This window comes from Lygodium microphyllum, chromosome 25 (genome assembly GCF_053477565.2).
Source record: "Lygodium microphyllum isolate KBCC chromosome 25, Lygodium_microphyllum_v1.1.10, whole genome shotgun sequence".
Taxonomy (NCBI): domain Eukaryota; kingdom Viridiplantae; phylum Streptophyta; class Polypodiopsida; order Schizaeales; family Lygodiaceae; genus Lygodium; species Lygodium microphyllum.
The window spans coordinates 70372687-70393598 of record NC_141159.1 but is presented as its reverse complement, the minus strand read 5'-3'; the positions used below and the strand labels follow the sequence as shown (position 1 = coordinate 70393598).

The 20912-nt window shown below is 37.3% G+C and overlaps 1 protein-coding gene across 1 annotated transcript; it reads right to left on the bottom strand.

Moving 5' to 3' along the window:
• Positions 1 to 1557: 1557 nt before the first annotated feature.
• On the bottom strand, positions 1558 to 3559 carry LOC148014358 (uncharacterized). The gene is made up of 2 exons (XM_087667191.1): positions 3137 to 3559; positions 1558 to 1840 (listed from the first exon to the last, which is right to left on the bottom strand). The coding sequence occupies exons 1-2, from the start codon at positions 3486 to 3488 to the stop codon at positions 1650 to 1652; spliced, it is 543 nt and encodes a 180-aa protein (XP_087523317.1). The 5' UTR covers positions 3489 to 3559; the 3' UTR covers positions 1558 to 1649.
• Positions 3560 to 20912: the final 17353 nt, after the last annotated feature.

The window sequence follows — 20912 nt, the reverse complement described above, 5'->3', positions numbered from 1 at the left end:
TCAAACCTAAAATGGTAGCTAATTATGTAATTAAAAATATTCTATTGAGGCACAAACGGATGGATGATGGGTCCAGACCTACAATTAGGTGGTCTTACCACTTGGTGTTTTTGCTCAATGGTAGTGTCTAATCCTAGTTATAAGGATGAGATTTCAAGGATTTTATAATGAATATTGATTAATAAAGAGTTTTTTTAAAGGCAATAATTTTGATTTTTTTTAACGTATATTTTCATTCTTAAGGCACAGGAATAGCCTCTTTTATAGTTGCATAAAGTGGTTTTGGATAGCTCCATGTGAACATGGATTCGGAAAACTCGAAAAGACTCGGTAAACTTATTTGAAACTAGTTAGAAAGACTTTCAATGTGAGCAGGACTTAGTAGTAAACCAATTTCGCAAGTGAAGATATGTGTTTGAAAATTTATGTATTTACAATTAAGCATGTTTTTTAGTGAGATGTTTAATATCTATTCAAATGCTAGTTTTAATGGTTTGTTTCACTCATTCTTAAACACTTTGGTTTTCTTGTAATTAGGTGTTTTATTTAATACTATTTTTGACACAGGTTTAAATGTGATGAGAAGCCTCTACAGACTTTGGTTAGGGTTTAGGGATACTTGGATAAATGTTGGTTTTAATGTGTATATTTACAAGCTATTTGACGCGATGTCTAACATATAAAGATAGTATATACCTTAATGTTGTTGTTGGTAACTAAAGTTAACATAGATAATAAGGTAAAGGTAGAAAATTAGAGAAATGGATGTGGATATCATAATTGAGGGTTGAGTGTTGAGAGTTAAGAATTACCGCTTGTTATTACTAGCATCTACTTCAATGAACGACATGTATCCCTTTTCAAGTAAGTAGTGAGCCTCCTAATAAGCCTTCGTATTAGTCTCAAAGTGAGATCAATCTAATCTTGTGCCTAATTGAAAGGACCTAGACTAATTAATGAGGTGACACTTAACTTCTTTTTGCAATACCTACTAGAAGAGCTTAGATGCATAAGGGAGTGATAAGTTGCCAACTACTTGAGAAGGAGGGTCTAAAAAACAAGCATAACTTTAGTTGGGATTATAAAGGACCATTAAATGTTCATGGAGTTATTAATTCCTAGTAGCCTACTCACCAACTTGAGCTATAATAAATGAAGGAGCTAAGAACAGAGCCATGCTTGTCAAAGGTGTTGGATTTTAAGATTTTCAATAAAAGATAAATCATAATTATAGTCATATGATGTCTAATTGGACTTGGAGGTGTTAAATGCTTAGGTTTTCAACAAAAGATAGAGTGTAATAAGAGTCATCCATCTAAATGTGAGTATAATACCTCATAAATATACTCATAAGGAAAATTATTGCCTCAAATAAATTCATGTTGAAGTTGTTATATTCAAAGGGTTGACATACTTTGATGCAAGTATTCATCATATTTAAATATTTTAACAACACTTTTTATTATGCCTATTTTAGCTTGTTAGGTACACGAAAGAATGACCCATATGCTATGAATGCATACTAACACCCCTGCTCCCCCCCCCCCAAAAAAAAAAAGTTTGTTTACAAATGATCTCTCAATCACATAGTACAATGTTTGTGTAGAATTTGGACATACACAATAGAAAGAGGACATTAAAGTTACAAGCTATGAAAAATAATAGTATAGATCTAAACGATGAGGGCTATTTGGTTGAATGATGAGAAGAGCCATGCCACGAATCAAGCGAAAGTCACCAGTGCCACCAACAATTGGGAACTCAAAGAAGTCTTGATTGTCTAAGGGTTGGATTCCACCCAAGAAGGAAAGGCTACCAATGAAGGAGACAAGAGATGAATCTGGAGCAAATATTCAAAAAAATCAAGATGGTTAGTGTGAAGGTAAATATCAAGTCTAAAAAGACTTAAAATTTAATGGTTCTTAGATGTAAGTTTTAGGATCACACCATTCATATGATGTGAAAGCCTAAATTTATGATAAACATTGCATGTTTATCATATTGAGAATTTTGATGGACATTTTCCAAATTTTGTTCAAAATGGAGGGGTATATTGAGAATAAATAAGGGTTGTAATTTGTGACATTTGCATAGAAAGTAGGGTATTTTGCTACTTTTTCTTGAATATTGTTGTTCTTGAGGAAAATTACCATTTTGTGGTATTTTCACATGGACATATAGCATAATCTTAAACAGGAGAATTAGTTCTCCATATAAAGGCTTGGCGAAGGTGTCTTGGTAAAGTGTAACCTAAAATGTTTGTTTAAAAATAGCCAAAAATAAAACTAAAAGTCAAGTATAACCTAAAATGTTGATTGAAACTTAGCGAACAAGAAAATTGAAAAAACCCATATATAAGTTAAGTAATAACATTTTGATAAATACTCAAATTTTTCTAAAAGGAGATGATGTAGGTTACTACTAGGTCCTAAAGGTTTTTTATTATACTTAGTATTGGAGAAAAGATTGATTGTTTTCATCTTGGAGCTTGTTTAAGGTCCCCAAAAAGCTTTCTCCAACCGCACGAGAAGGAAAGGTGAATTTTCAAAAGATTTACTTAGCATGAAGGAAGTACAATATCTAGATGTGAGAACCCTCCTCTTCTTTAATGAAGGTTTGATATCCGATTCAAATAAAAAATTATGTAATAATATAATTCTAGGGCCTAGGGTACACTGGGGAATACAAGGGTTACAATATAGACCTAAGGTGTCTAGGGTGGTCTACAAGGGTTGCAAGGTTTAAATGGGAATACTAGAGGAATGATTAGTGGACACAACGAAAGATTGGGACTAGTTGGGTTAGATAGAACTCGGAAGAGCTATATACATTGGGAATACTACAACAATATAGAGGAAGGAAGGGTAAGATAGATCTAGGGATATATTAGGACTAGGAAACATATGCCTATATGTTGAGTGGGGTTATAATAAACGAGATTTTATATTGGATTTGATAATAGTAGAGGTGGAAGAAGCGTATATTTACCGAAGCACAGGCCTAAGGTTATAATAATTGAGATTTTATGGATTAGATAATAATCAAGGGCGAAGGTTATACTTACAATACATAGGCGTAGGGTTATAATGATGGATTTATAAGGTTGAAGATTTTATAAGGAGGAAGAAATACTGACCGGGTGGGGGAGGGAAGAAGACTAGGGTGATGGCGTAGATGGCGGTCGCAGCGCAGTTGGCAGGCGAGTCGATGGCGGAAGGCAGCTGCGATATGCGAAGGCCGCCCACCACCGGCTCCCCCGGTGACCTCCCCATCGTCACGTTCAGCTCCGCTGGCCGCTGCGCCCCAGTCTCCTCGTACTCGTGCACGTAACACGTCATCCTCCTCTGCCCGCCAGCGGGCAGCTGTCTCGCCACCATCGCCGCCAGATGCGGGTAATCGCAGGTCACCAAAACCAGCATCATCATCATCATTGTCCTCTTCATCATCCTCGTACACTTCGTCATCAGCAGCTGCACCGTCATATTCATATGTTAGCTACTCCTTCAAACCTGAGAGACTCTCTCTCTCTCTCTCTCTCTCTCTCTCTCTCTCTTCTTCTTCTTCTTCTTCTTCTTCTTCTTCTTCTTTCCTTCAGCCCTGCATTGCTATATATCCATGGATTCCTTCCTTTGCTTGCCCTTGACGTCGCCCATGTCCTCTAAGCCCTCGTTTGTCATAGGCCGCCCCAGCATCACGTCACTGCCTCCATGCCGTGCTCCTTACGCCCCTTATTTTCATTAAGTGGCTCTTATTTTCAACTCTCCCTCTTCGATGCCTTTTTGTGTATACAAATGAAACAAATTACATTATACTAGCAATAATAAAACTATAATAGAATATTGAAAGTGTAAAATCTCAAATATTTTAACATTATAATTAACTCTCCTCCTTCTCATTAGAATCACAACCAATTCTTCTCTCTCTCTCTCTCTCTCTCTCTCTCTCTCTCTCTCTCATATGTTGGGGACCAACCATCGATATCTCACTTCTCTTAATAACATTACCACCACTAGCACTGCCACCACCACCACCACCACCATATCTTCTCCCTCTCCTCATCAGAACCACAACCATCTCTCTCCCTCTCTCTCTCTCTCTCATACATATCTTGGAGACCCATAACATGCATCTCCCTCTTCTTCCCCCTCAATAGTACCCTTTCTCTCTCTCTCTCTCTCTCTAATAATACATTAGTAGTTCTCTCTCCTTAGCTTCTTGACATCACTACATTATGCTTATGTGATATTTTTTATAATACTACTATAATGTCAGTGCTTGAATTACACATACACAAGTGATTTCATACTCATATATGTATTCATATCTCTCCTCTCCTAATTATTTGCACACATGAGAAAAACTAGATATATTTGCACACACACGCACACACACACACACGTTGGGGACCAACCATCGATATGTCAACCCCCCCCCCCCCCCCAACACACACACACACATTGGGGAACAACTATCACCATGTCACTCCCCTCAAACACACACACACACACACACTGTGTGTGTGTGTGTGTGTGTGTGTGTGTGTGTGTGTGTGTGTGTGTTGGGGATCCATTGCATGCATCTCCCTCTCCTCCTCCCCTTTTGAATAATAACTTGTCTGTTTGTCTCTGCCTTTGTCTTTTTCAACCCCAACTCTCTTATTTATCATCTCTCTCTCTCTCTCTCTCTCTCTCTCTCTCTCTCCCCCCTAACGATGCATTAGTAGTTCTCTCTCCTTAACTTATTTACATCACTAGATTAAGCTTATGTGCTTATCTTTGATAATATTATCACAATGTTAGTAGTTCAATTCACATACATAAGTGATATTACACTACAGATATATTCACACGCTCCCTCTTTCTCTTCTTTGCATGTATTTTATAACTATTCACACATGAGAAAACCACAGACACATCCACTTATACTTACACATTTCTCTCTCTTTTTCTCTTGTTCTGCCTCTTTCTCATTTAACTAGGCTTACATATGGATTGAAGTTATACATTCGTTTACGATAGATCCTTACAAGCAATTGCTTCACAATCTTCGTAAAATATAGCTTAGTGTTGCTTCAATACTTATAACTGTTATTCCTTTTTACTACCAAAAAAAAAAGAATCCACAAATGCACTTGCAAGTTAGCGAATTATTGTGTACAAAGAAAATGTACATATTTATTGCAAACGTTAAATATCAATCTAGCTCCATTGCTGGAGGGTGAAATGGGTATTCTCCAACAAACTCCTAGACTCCCCTGTGAAAACTTGCTAGCTTAGTCAAACAAGGAAGCATGTATTTCAAGAGAATGGTATCCATGGGATTTTCCTTAGTTAAATAGGGAAGCATTTGTTTGAGGATGGTATTCATGGGATTTTTTTCAAATGTTGATGGACATATAAAGGAGTTAGTTAGATTACATTGCATCTTCTTCATGCTATTATCCAACAAATAGTATCATTATAGGGCAAAAGTGTGGCCAATCAATATCATTAAAATATTTTAGAAATTGTGGCTTCACCATAACTCTTTTCAATGAAAGAGTTACGAGAACAAATGCACCAGTGGTATCACTTTCCTACGATTAGCCATAGTCTCTTTAGAAGAAAACATAAAAGTGTGATATATTCTAAAGAATACATGTAGAATTATTTACCAGGAATCTAGATCCTTATGCCTCTAGTACATTTTTTTATTTGAGTATTTTCAGTTTAATACATTCTAATTGGAGGGGATTTCACCTTTAGGTAGTCGAGGAAGATATGTCATCTTTGATATACCTTCTCATTCCACTACTTCTCAATTTGGTGACCCTTTTATGTGAGCTACTCCTCCTTCAAGTCCACCTAATCCTTACATTCCCTCCCTTGGCAAAGTTTGCAATACCTCCTTCTCCAATTTCCCATACATGAACTTGCCATTCATAGTTCTATTACAAATAGAGAACACATTGGTAAGATATCATTGCAAATATACTTATGTAGAAGGATACCAAGTTTTGCCTATAGAGAAGTCTCTATGTTATTAACTTGCACAACTTTTGAGACACAATATTATCATATGGTTTGAAATTCTCTTTATCTCCTATGTGAATTAGAATAACAAATCTTTGCCCACTTGAATGCTCTAATAGTTTCCTCAAGAGAGAGAGAGAGAGAGAGAGAGAGAGAGAGAGAGAGAGAGAGAGAGAGAGAGATTATGTGACTTGCTTTGAATTATTTTCACTAGAAAGAAGGTTTTCGGTAACCCCTTCTCGAAAAATTAAAAAAAATATTTTTGACATCATCTCTCTAAGGGGATGTGAATTTTATTTCATCGGATAGGGGTTATAGGAAACCTCTCCTCAGTGAAAAATTTTACAAGTTGCCTCCATCTCTTCAAGGGGACTTATGATTTTTTTTTTGGCTGGTAAGGGTTTGTTGGAAGCCCTTTAAAAATAATCAATAATCAAGATCGTAACTTAGAAATAAATTAAATAGTATATTTGTATATTCACCTCTCTCTCTATGTGTATATATGTTTGTGCATGGTCCTTATCTTCATTTGTCACTATTTGACAACTCTGTGTGTGTGTGTGTGTGTCTCTCTCTCTCTCTCTCTCTCTCTCTCTCTCTCTCTCTCTCTCTCTCTCTCTCTCTCTCTCTCTCTCTCTCTCTCTCTCTCTCTCTCTCTCTCTCTCTCTCTCTCTCTCTCTCTCTCTCTCTCTCTCTCTCTCGTCATTAGGACTCAATAAAGTCAAGAGAGAAAGAGATATATAAAAAATAAATTTTTGACGAGAGAGAAGAGAGGAGAGAAAAGTTTTAAAATAATTTTGGATGAGAGAGAAGAGAGAAAATAATCACTAGCTAAATATCATATTATGTGTATTATGTTTTGATAAGAGAGAAGAGATAAAAAATAATTACTAGCTAAGATTATCATATTATATGTTTATTTATAATATATTCTTTTGGGAAATTTTTTCTTCTAACATAGAAAACTAAAAATTAATATAATGTATAATGGCTATTGTCTTTGCATCACGTCTTTGGAAAAATAAAGATCTTATCAAGATTTAAAAAAGTTTATAGTATTGAAATATAATCAAAATGCGACTTTTTAGTCTAATTTTAACTTGGACCAAAAACTTTTAAATAGAGAAATTTGATCACGAGAGAGAGAGAGAGAGAGAGAGAGAGAGAGAGAGAGAGAGAGAGAGAGAGAGAGAGAGAGAGAGAGAGAGAGAGAGAGAGAGAGAGAGAGAGAGAGAGAATGTATGTGTATGTGTGTGTATGAAGATCCAATGCTATTAATATAGGAGAGGGTCTAGGAGAGAGTGCTATAAATTTTTTAAGCCAAAGAAGGGGGAGATGGTGCCCCCTTCTTTGGCTTAAAAAATTTCTAACACTCTCTACTATAATATTACAATACTACTTTTGGGCCTCTCCTACAATAATAATTTTCACATTTCTTTCTCTGCTCTCTTATCGATGATTTTTAAGAAGATACACCTCTCTTGTCTCTCATCAATAATTGTTTTTATCTCTCCTCCCTCTCTCTCTCATCCAAAAGTTATTTCCCTCTCTCTCCTCCTCTTCTCCATTGAGTCATTATACCCTTCCAATTGAAATTCGTTGCACTCAAAATATCTAAGTTATATTTTTGATTTTAAAGACTAGGCAAACCATTGATGAATTACTTAGTTAAGGTGGATTAGAGTTTTTACACGTACAACTAATATGCACTTCTTATTTTTATTTTTTTGGTTAATCTAAAGAAAATAAAATTTAAAATCGTAAGAAATTCGAATTAAATCCAATCAATAAAAAAGAAAATGCCAAACATATTTGGAGAGAGAGAGAGAGAGAGAGAGAGAGAGAGAGGTGACAAGAACAATGCTCGATGAGCAAGAGAGAGATGAGGGGTATGAGTACCAAATGGCATGATATAAGAGAATCCATCAAGCCATCATGTTTAGGTAAATCATGGGTGCATTATAAGAAGTTGATTTGTTATCAACTAGATTATTGTGTTAGTTGTAGTTGTAGTAGTAGAAACCATGCTTGCCTTTACACTCCTCTTGCATCTTAATGCTACACTTGGTCAGTCAAGCAACGTGATAGCGATGTTGGTCTTGAGAGCTCCACCTCTTCCTCATTCGATCTGTAGAGGCAACTGACAAAGCTCGTGCTCTCGCCCACTCTTGTCATCACTCTCCTCTTGATTCTTCTTTTTCTCATAGGGCTGAGCTCCACCTCTTCTTCGACTTGTATAGGCAGTTGATGAAGCTCATTCTCTCAGCTCGTGCTATGACCGTCTCTCTTCATCACTCTCCTCCCCTTCCTTCTTTTCTTCTTTGAGAGAACATTGCTCAGAAGTAGAATTATTGAGTAGTGAAGGATGCTGTTTGGGGTCGATGGGAGAGGAAGATAGGGAGACGTGGGATGGTTTTAAGGGCAATAATGATGGGAGGGGAAGTTAGGAGAGGTGTAAGAAATAATTAATTACATTAGTTAGACATCATTGGTGCTTGAGCATAAAGCCTCATAGCATAAAGGAGGCATAAAGCCTCATAGATCCTTACATTTACAAATTAGATTAGTTAATTATCATTAGTTTATTACTTGGTGTAGTTAGAATAGTTAAAATTATATTAATTTAGTTAAGGTACTTAAATTACTTAGTATATTAGATTAGTTCACTTAGTGTAGTATATTATTTTAGTTAACATACTTAAAATAATGAATCACATTAGTTTGACATCATTAGTTAAAATGGCAGTTTGGAGCATAAAGTTTCATAGATCTTTACATCTTAGGATCAAAAGAAAAAGAGTTTGACGATTCCATGCCTATTATACTTGCCATTTTATGAAAGAATAAACCTTTCATGACTCCATGTCTCCTACGCTTACCATTTTATGATTTAGAGATTTGTGCATCGTTAGCGTTAGTTTTAGTAGTTAATATCTACTAGTAGTTTTAGAAGTTATACTTTTAGTTCTAGTAGTCAATATTTATTACACATTCAACTCCATACCATTTTTAAAATCTTTTTTCTCCTTGAAAATGCAAAAATCACTCGAATGCTATCATTACTTTGCTTTTCATCACTAAAATTGCTTGAATGCTATGTTCTTTGCTTTTTGTCGAATGTTGAACGTTGTAGAGCACTCATGTTATAAGCCTCACACTTGTTTGGCATGTTCATGTTATAAGGCTTGCACTTGTTTGGCACCATCTCGTTTAGAAGCATCGTAGATCGTCAGTGCGACAAAAATAGAGAGTTGAGTCAAAGCAGCATCGGACAAGCTCACTTATCATGGTAGTTAGGTGGCATCAAAGAGTCACGTAGGGCAGAGAGTCACGTGGGATAGTAGAGTACTTAGTGTGTGACAATAGTCATCCGATAAGTAGGTCATACTAACACACATATTAATGTAGTTAATTAATGTATCTTACATTAGGAGAAATATTGACTCTCTTTTTTGTCCCTTAAGGGGTTTCTCTCACCTCTCTCTCTCTAAAAAGAGATTCTAAAATAATATTATAATAAGAGATCTTCTACAATTAAGAAAATCTTGTATTTGTATTTTCAATAGATTTCACCTATTATTTTATTCCCAAATTGTAGGATAAGGTTACTTTTTCTCAAAATCCTCATAACTAAAAAAATACAATTTTATTTTCTCTAAAAATGAAGCCAATCATTAATATATGACTCTTTAATGCCCTCATGACTTTTCAACATGAAAATATATTAGAATCATTCTCATTCTTGCTTCTTAAAAGGGTGGAAGTTAAAAAATGATACAAAATGACGTACACATTATATTTTAAGATGTTTTTTTACCCAAAGACATCTTTTTGACTCAAGAGTTTCCTTTTTTTTTTTTTTTTTTGACAAGTATATGCTTGTTTCTAGGCATTTTTTCATCCCCTCTCAAAGCTCTAGTTTTTTCTGAAATTTTGTATACTCTTCTCCTTCCCTCTAGAATATGGTTTCTTGCATATGAATTCTTCTAAAGCAAGACTCAGTACCATCTACAACACTCTCTACCCTACTATAAGTAATCTCATGAGTGGTTTTGATAGAATTTTCTGAAATCAAATAATCTCTATCTACAACACTCTCTACCCTGCTACAAGCAATCTCCCTCTTTAGTACTATGCTATAAGATAACTTCATCTTCAACACTCTATATTACAAGAAATCAAGTGATAATGGAGGTATCTTTATTTTTTAAAACTCTGTGATCTTATTATTCTTCATAGTTGTTTAATCCTTAAGTGTCAATTCACACACACACACACACACACACACACACACACACACACATAGAAAGGGGGGAAAAGAGAGAGGACTGTGTGAGATGAACTAAGAAAATAAGTGATAGAGTGATCGAGAGTAAATTAGGATAGAAGATAAGATGATGTTATTGTTCTCCACTAGGCAAGCTTTTGTGTAAACAAGTGTATATAGTTGAATGATAAAAATATATTGTTTTTATCAACGTTAATGGACACTGCAAAAATAAATTCATAGGGCATCCTTCAAGACTTCTAGAAAAGGAAAACTATGGCTTGTAGAAAAACATCATTAAAACCCTTTGCTGCAACTTGGTACAACTTAGAGAAATTCGAATCATCTTGGGCAACAGAATGTAAAAGCATCATTGGAACACTAACAATGTGCGCATCCTGTGGTATAGTCATGATGAAACATCATGCTATTATCTTGCAACTACAAAGAAATACAAGTAACAAAGGCTTTGTCAAGCAATATTCTCATCCTTGTATGTCAACAGTACGCACCCAACATCATGATAACAAAATGCCAATCATGTCTTGCGAACAAAGATAGAAACAAATATGCGGTCTTATTGTTACTAGACTACACAAAACAAATTCTCAATGCAAAGACGTTACAACTTCAACTCTTAAGCATAATTGATATATCCATCTTAGTCTCTAAAGCAACAATAGTGATTGCGAACGAAACCTTGGATTGTCAATTGATTCTCTACAACACTCTAGCCTCTTGGAATGATGCATCACTTTCATAGCCATCTACTAGAATTGACTTGACTATATGTGATATTGTGGATATGTGCGCTTTCAACGTGCTATATAATCCACTGATCCAAAAGTACAAGGCTATAGTAGAACATCCACACCAAGGATGTGCAAAATGAGAGTGGAAGCTAGAGAGTGTGCATAAGAGGGAGAGAAGAGCACACAAGTACAAGAACAAGTCTTGTTTATTCAATTGCTTATGAAAGTACAACTTGAGTCACTCTCACTCAAAAGTTGATGTAGACCCCTGGGATGTTTATATAGCCCTGACTGGCTAGGGTTAGGGTTTCCCCTTCCCTCAGGACCATTCACACTTGCCTGCCCTTATCCACTCCTGCATAAGGAGGGTTCATATGCCTATACTCTCAACACCCCCCCTCAATGCCAAGTGGCATTGGAATACAAAGCATAAGAGAATGCCCCCCCTTAACCCAAATTGGATGGCTTTATAGAACATGCTTACAAGGATGGTTATAGATAGAAAGGATACATGACTCCAAAGAGTCGATCATCTGTGGATTAGGAGGAAAAATTGGCCTCCAATTCCTTAGGTATTTCTAGAACACTGGGACACTTACTGGTGATATGCCCAATCTTTTTGCATTTATTACACTTCATTTTTTCGGGATAATTCTTCCAGCAATTACTTACAATATGCCATTTTTTATGACAGAAGGAGCACTTTGTAGAAGATGTATGGACTAACACTTACTCATGGGAAGTAAATGCTGAAGAGCCTTCATTATGGTTCCTCTTTTCTATCTAGGCAGCATGACTAAATGGTACTTGCCAAAGTCGAGTTTGGGATATTAGTCAGGATAGTAACAAGGGTTGGAAAGACCTTCTTTACAGATTTTAGAAGGATGGAAATGGTGGAAATAAGGGTAAATGAGAGGACAAGATTTCTTCTTGTGCACTTAGGAGTGTAGAGAGGCTGAGGGAAGCTGAAGGATCAGAGATGGCTCTGATACCATGTGCAAAATCAGAGTGGAAGCTAGAGAGTGTGCAGAAGAGGGAGAGAAGAGCACACAAGTACAAGAACAAGTCTTATTTATTCAATTACTTATGAAAGTACAACTTGGGTCACTCTTACTCAAAAGTTGATATAGACCCCTGGCCTGTTTATATAGCCCCAACTAGCTAGGGTTAGGGTTTTGCCTTCCCTCAAGACCATTCACACCTGCGTGCCCTTATCCACTCATGCATAAGGAGGGTTCATATGCATATACTCTCAAAAAAAGATAGGGCTTTGTATCCTCAATAGGCATCCCATTGAAAGGATTCGAGAGCTCCATTGCGAAAGCTCTCCATTGGATCCAATGCTCCAAGTAGAACATGAGAAAATGAAAGAGGTTTTAGTTTGCTCAACAACAAGTCAACGATAGACATTCCAAAGAGACAATAAACACGAGTTCACATGCATTATATTATGGAACAATAATCGTTTCGTAGAAAGAACAACAACATTTAGGACGAATGGCTTGCCCTGCAAAAAGCTCACCTTGCCTAGATATCACCTTGGAAAATGTAGTGTTTTCGTTCTTATTCCCACTTGGCCATGGCACCTACGATGGCAATGCCTATCTTAGTGGATACATCAAGATGCAAGCATCAACCTTGTAACACCATATTAGGAAATTTGGGAATTTCCCAAGTCTCACTTTCAAACAAATAAGAGGTAAAGATTTGACCATGTGGCTAAATCTAAATCCACATTTGAAAGTGGGACTTGGAAAGGCAGCCTATATAGTACTTGGGATAGACTCCATCTGCAAGGGAACAAGATTTGACCATGTGGTTAAATATTACCTATATTGAAAATTCTCAAAGTGTATGAATTTCCCCAATTCCCTAATAGAGTGTTCTATTCTCTATGTACACCTTACACAAGCCTTACATCCTAATTCTATATTGGCTAAAATATGTTGTCTTGATTGCGAACAACATAATCACAACTTGCCTACAAAGGGACATGAACAATTATAGGTGTGCAAATAAGAAAAGTTCTAATGACGAGGTCGCTAGGCACATACCTCGCTATAGTGTTCCCACTTCAATACCGATTCCCATCTTGACATCAGTGTAACTTGAAGGACCTTATCACAATGATCAATGTATGGGGCATGCCTCATTTCTTCCTTACATTCATTGCAGATGAGTTCAACAGTATAAGGTGGGTTGAGATTAAGACGTTGGAATGAATTGCAAAGGAGTTCAATCCTAAATTCTCATGGAAAGACTATCCTGTCAAGTGTGCCATCCTCTTCCATGCCATGTTCCACCTTTTTTTCAACTAGTACATTGTTGGAAGAGTTGCTTGCATTGGACGTGCCCAACACCATGTCATTAGGTATGAGATCCAACATAGGGGTTCCTTATATACACATGTGATCCTATGGTTACATGAGGTAGGCATTACAAATATGATAAACGAGATATATGTGTACATTCCATCCAATGATAAATGGTACAGTTTGACAAGAAAACTAAGAGCTCTTGTCATGACAAAGCAAATTCATAGGTGTCATCATGCCTGCTACATAGTAAAAGTAAACGGCCATGGTAAATGCAAGTATGGATTTTTTATATGCCTTAGTGATGATCTGGAACCACCAATAGATTTTACGATCTAGAACCAACAATAGACATTGAAACTTAATGATACATCTACTACCATCTTGGAGATGAGCACCAAAATTGTAATAACCCCCCCTAAAATGAAACCAAAAAATCCCCCCCCCTTTCCGTCTCGCCAACGACAGGTGGCGAGGGGGGGGAAGGGAAAGGGGATGATGATGATGCCAAGGACGACATGGAAGAAGAAGAGTGGCCAAAGACGAGGGAGGGGGAGTGAAGTTAACGAGGGAGGGAGGAAGCCATTGATAATGATGTCGACTGCAACACCGCCATGCAAAATAGATGAGAGGTGGAGGCTCTGCCACCACTCCACCTTCTCTCCATGTTCCTCCCCCCCCCCCCCCCCCCAAATAATGCACCCCCACCAACTATAAAATCCCCCCCGTCAAGAGAAGAGAGACTTTGGAGGGGCTCGACATACTGAGCAATACGCTGAAGGGAGATACCACCTCTTGCCCCTCTTTGTTGCTTTCGTGAGAGAGAGAGAGAGGGAGAGGGTGAGAGAGAGAGAGAGAGAGAGAGGAAGAAGAAGGAGAGAGAGAGAGAGAGAGAGAGAGAGAGAGAGTCCTAACTTTCCCCTCCTAAGAGGGTGGCCACACACATTTACCTATTCCCGCGAGATTGTCACCCACCTTGCATTTTAATTCCTTTCCCCATTTGGCCCCGCTAATCAAGTACAAGGCGTGAAAGAATAGTGTGTTTCGTGACCAAGGGAGACTAAGATCGGAATGGCCCCCAAACGGAGGATGATGCACACAAACGGTAACCCCACAATGAGCAACAAAGCCTTGGGCGAGGGCATCACTACTGATCCAACTATAATACTAGTCATACGTAGTGAATTTCAAATTAATAAGAAGCTTGTTTTGATTTCTGCATAAGGTACGTTAGGTGCCACATGAGAATAGGTCATGAAAAGGGATAAGTTTCATCCCACATATTCGAAAAGATAAAGTTGCAAAGCGCAGGTACCAAGAGAAGTAATTTAGATGTCATGGGACAAACTCGCACATAGCATAATAGCATTCCAGTGTATTGTCGACTCTCCTTTCTGTGAAAATAAAAGATGGGTCTTTTCCCACACTAAAAGTATGTTGTAGCTTGCACGCTTGACGGATTGCATGATAAAGTAATCTAGCCTAGGGGAAATTCAATCTCAAATCTATTAGTTCATTGGGATCCTGATGATGTGCATAGTTAACACAAACAACGACCATAAGGACTAGGACTAAGAATGCCTTGAAATCCGTCCAATAGTGACTACATTTATCAATCCAATTCAGAGATTGGCTAGATCCGAACACAACTCCGGCCCCCAAAAGCAAGTAGAGAGCTCAAGGGATTGAGAAGACCGAGTCAAAGTAAAGACCACTACTCTTTGGAAAGAAGGTTGAGTTATTGAACAATGTAAGTGACCTATAGAACTTATATCTTGTACAATGTTTGAAACTTTAACATATGCCTTAGTCGAAGGAAGGGTGTGTTAAGTAATTTTTACATAGAATTGCTCTTTGATCCCAAGGGGGAGAGGGAATATACGATGGAAGGTTATCACGACTATTCCTGCAATGTTGGAAAATGATATCATTGTTTTGTTGATTGATCTAACATCGTCTTAAATGCTTTTGGCATGAAATTGATGGTTGGGATAAGATTTGGATGATTATTCCAAGTACTCGTGCTTGATGACAAATGCATAGTAGGGGTCTGTGATGACAAGTTGCCATGGGAATAAAGTAATGTTTTCTTGGAATATGAAATTAGGCTGATTGCCTTGATTGTGCTTGATTCTTAGTTGGATTAATTAAGGAAGGATATTTTGCGTGGGTGGATCATCTCCAAGGTCACACCGCATTTCAACCTGTCGAGAGGGCATTGCTCGATTCATGGGCCCAAGGTTGAGTGGTGAAAAGGCCAAGCATAGAAAATTGTGTCTTGCTCCTAGATTGCTTGGGGTTAGTGGAGCTTTGGACGCCCCTTGCCGATTCCAGGACTGAGTTGTATACTGCCATGAGCCCAACTCCTAGGGCGTTGGAAGATCCTATTCTAGATAATGGATGGAAATTATGATGCCATGTTATTTGGACCAAGTACTTCTGTTGGACAGAAGGGATACATAATTTCTCCTGTATAGGTAGGAGACAAAGATTAACGTGAAGATAAGTTAAGGAATTTGTTTGAACTTGTTGTTAAAGGATTGCTTGCCCTATATTTGTGTTTGTGCCGTAAATTATGCGAACGAATCCTGTTCTGAAAAAGGCTTAAGTAATGAAGTTGATTTTAAATGTCACACATAAATATGGTAGGACCTAATTATATAACTAAAGAACGTGTATTGAGGGAAGCGGGTGGGTAGAACCCCCGATGGCTTCTCACAAGGTTTTATATCGTCATTGGACCTTTAATTATTGATAGGTTAGAACCCGATTCATGGGATTTTAGGGGACCAGAATGGGACTATGCCCTACGGGTAGAGAGGTTGAGCGACACATCCCTCTCATTTCCCATTCTCCTTGAACCAAGTGTGGCATGGGTCTGCTTCGGATTGGGTATCTCTATGTAAAGTAAGATGTCTAGAATCGGATGCTAGAATATTGTCAGGAGACCTTGATCCCTAGGAGCCCAGATTTCAGATCGATCCTAGTGGGTTCGGTTGCAAACGTTACATTACGAGGTGGACTTGGGAAATCGTAGGCGACAAACCCCCGGAACATTCCATGGGAGTGCCGGGCAGTGACACTTAGACTCATTTCTTGATGGACCGCTAAAACGTGCTTGGACATGTTACAAAAATGTTGTGCCATATCACTCAACGCTATTGCTCCTCTAGGGAGTGCACATGAATATTCAACAGGTAATAAACTCTTCCATCTCTTACTACCTGCTCAAGTACGTAATGAAGGCAAAGCCAATCAAAAAGTTAAACATCTAGACGGAAGATACCAAGAGACTAGGATTGCAAGACTTGGAGTCAAACAAGAAAAAAGTAATTACTACGGAAATATTGTGTAAGACAGTGTTACCTACCAAAGGGGCATTAAATTGCATGTTGATCCCATTATTCACATCATGAAGCAAGTTTACCGAGTGCATTGACAGTTCCCCTGTACAAACATGACAATGGAAGCTCACAAGGACATGGAATATAATCATGGAGCTTGTAGACCCTTACTATGCCCATGGCCATCAAGCTTAGAGCATGTAACATTCTACCATTATCACAAAAAGTATAGCATCACGAAAACTATCACATAATCTGATCTCAAACCCACTTTTTGTGATGCTTATGGCAATACCATAGAGTAGCATACTAGATTGGTAGGATTAATCGATTTTCACCTAGGCCACCAAATTGAAAGTTTCTTCTTTAACACATTACTGCAACAATGAATAAGCTTTAGGTCAAAGAGCAAACTAATAAGCATTGAGAACTTAGCACAATCATACTACATTGAGTGCCAACTCTATGGTCTCATGGCCAATGAGAAAAACCTCGAAATGTTCATCATAGACTGTATGCAAAGAAACTTGTTCGCCTCAAATTGAACCCAACATAACAATTCAAAAAATCTCTTTTATCAAAGACAACCCAATGACATTCACAATACCTCCAACAACTTCTGATTGTGAAAGTAGCATTGCGTCAATACAGCTAAAGATGTTACAGCCCATGAAAGAGTTCCGAATAATTCTTGACAGTACTCTAACAACAAAACAACAAGTTGTCTACAACCACCTCATCGATGTGACATACGGCCTACACATTGTCAATGTCAACAAGTATAGGAGTAGCTTATTTCAATGTAGCATTTGTCCATCTCTTGAAACTATACTAGATATTGCTGTGCATGTACTAGTATCTTGAACTGGTAGTGGACTATGGTGGATTGGGTACATAGTCTAGTTGCACTCAAGCAAAAATGCTTTGATAAAAATGCAAGTTAAAACATGTTGTTCATGTTTAGGCACTCGATGGATGCAAAAGGAAAATAAATTCATTCCAATTAATTATGCCTAGGAAAGTCTATTGTGTCATTTATACTCTCTGGAGTCTCAACTCTCTTTGATGGAATAGATTGCACTCATCCCGCCACTCTCATTCTCACTCTTGATGGATATGTAGAATACAAGAAACCCCTCTCTCAATTTAAGGAGACATTCAGTGACCTTGTCTCTTCCAATCACCTTGCTCTCTCTCCCCTAATTCATATTGAGTGGTTGATTATCCTAAGTGTCATGCTGCTTAAAAATGGTGCAGATTGTCATGCAAATGTAACTAGAATTTGTTAAGTATATTCTCAGCTTCATGTTGTATGGTGCACAAATAAAGCCTACCAATAAGCCTTTATATCACTCTCAAAGTGAGAGAAATCTAATCTTCTACCTAACTAAAAGGACATAGACTATAGTGCTTACAAGGACTAGATTGGATAACCTATTTACCCTTTAAATTAGCCTAGAATGGCATGTAGACTGATTCCCCACAACTATAGCCCTTCACATAAGAATTTCTAACTAGTCTAAAACTTCAATTTTCAACATGCTTATACTTGTTTGAGACTATGCCTTCTCATGAAGTAGATCATCACAACTTTTTGCTATTAAAGATCATGAGAAATTCTCTTAGGTGCTTTTTTATTTTCTCTCACCTTTTCAAATTGAGGATTTCCCTCCTAACTTCACTTAGGGGAAGAATCAAGTTTAGAAGGAAGGCTTCAATGTCACAATATCAGGTTATCAATGACGAAAAATAGCCAACATGTCACATTTTTGTCTTTTGCATTCTATTCTTTCCACACCTTTTATTCTTCTAGTCATAGGATTACTATTACCAATCATGTGTGTCTTGTGTGGTGTGGAGTATTTTGACAACTTGCAAAGTGTTATCTCACTGGATTACTGTAGCTTCTCCATGATCATATTCGATGTACAATGGTTTAGAGTGGTATTGGAAGGAGCTGGGGAAATCGTGAGGGATAGATAGAGAGGTAGAGAAAGGGATGAAGAGGGAGAGAGAGGATATATATATATATATATAAGGGATTGTGCCTCTATCTTCTTGGGAAAGATTTGCCAATCTTCCTTTTGCAGCTTCATTGGAAGAGTCGGATGAGACATCAATGGAAATAGATCCAAGTCCTTTTTTTGAACCATACAGTTTCTTCAAGTGATCAAGCATCATTGTCGAACAAAGCAAGAGATACATGAATGTTTACATCAGTGTATGATCGATGAGAAGGACATCTTATATTTCATTAATAAAAAAATAACAATCATATTCACACATAAGGAAGATGTTCACAACTACAACAAGTAGATTCTACACAAATACTACACAATCAAATAGATCCACATCATCAAAGCTCAGAGGAATGCAAACAATGAGTCAGCATTGTAGACCTGGCTACATGACAAGAACTTCCATGAGATAGAGAAGATAGGATTTGGGACAACTATAATGATAATTGAGAACATTGACCTCACCATAGGCGCAACATATGGTACTATGTGTAAGATCAACCTTATCAACACATCAAACAACAAAATGATATCAGGAATCTAGGTCATGATCTAGTCAACAAACCAATAGCTCACCATGCGATGTAGCAAGTACCAACTCAAGGTACTAAATAGCAAGTGATACCATAAATCTACATTCTTAGTAACACTTGCATTTGCAATCACTGGTCACAAATCGCAAGGAGCCATAGACAACCAAAAAGCACTTCTACACATAAGAAGTGTTCGTGCATGGACTAGTCTACATAATGCATAATACTCTCCCATGTAACCAAAAGAAGAGATTTGCATATTGTCAGCCTTCCAGATACATTTTCCTTTACTCTAACACCTTTCCTGACACCATGACTCAAGTAGAGAAACAAAACAACTCAACAAAAAACAAACAAAGATTAAATACAACACATTCCATCACACAACAATCTCATAGGCTTCTTGTAGCAAGTAATGAAGCAATCTTCTAAACCTTCTTTCAAACATTGTTTGTTAATATACTAATGTGTTTTTCTAATTTTCTTCTCCTACTAATAGATTTATTAACATACTAATGTGCATTCCTCATTTTCTTCTTTATAGATACACATCAGCTGATCAGGGCAAAGATGACTCTGGATGAGGTATGTACAATACAAACAATACCTAGTATGTATACAAATAAAAATATATTACTTCACCTAATCACATTGACCTATGCATGCACATGTTCTAGCTATATATTCAAAACCATAGGAACATCCAGTGCCAGATCGAGAATTGTCCTGCAAATACACAAAATTGATGGTACATAACGACAAACCAGATGATAATGGCAAATGTCATCAGGCAAAAGCCATCAACATATATCAATGTCTTTGCAATGTACAACAACCTACAAAAATTGACAACCACATCCACTCAAATTCTCAACAATGAATGGCATCTTGCATCAGATCACAAGATCAAAACTGGTATACAACCTCCTACAAACTTCGCAACCTTCATTTTTACATGAAACAATAGTGCTAACTCATATGCATTTAACATGCATGACTCCTTAAAGACATGCTCAACAAACTCAAACTTGAGTACAAAGACTCGATTGACAACCCACTACAAACAAGCACAACCCAATTTTGAACACAAGAACAAATGACATCAGAACATACCCAATTGAGCTATTGCACTACGGATTTAACATCTCGCTCAACTAGTTTTGGTAGAATTCACAAAAAAAGAAGGCAAGGACATACTAGAAGATTACATGAAAAAGAACAACTACAATCACGGTCATGGCAATCTTACAATAATGATCGAGCAGGTCACATACCTATTCAGCAGAGAGGTCTACACCTAGAAACACAGTTCCAACTCTGATCCATTCAACAACATAATCTACATAACATGCAAGCTCTCAAACATGAATTTTTCTCAAACATTTAAAAAAAACTAAGAATATCAACTTTTCTCACAACAAAGCACATAGAAGCAAACCAAGAAGAAACCAAACTTTTGCCAGAGTACCAAACTTGCAGCCTCAACCACTGCAAGTCTTGCCACCAGCTCAAGTACTACCATATCATTTGGCACCATCTGCAACTAAAACCCACAATCTAGTCCAAAGGTGCCAATGTAGAGATAAAAAAGTAAGTACTTTAACTACATCATAAGATGTAAGAAAAACGACAAGGAGTACATAGGACAAGGTGCCAATGTAGAGATAAAAAA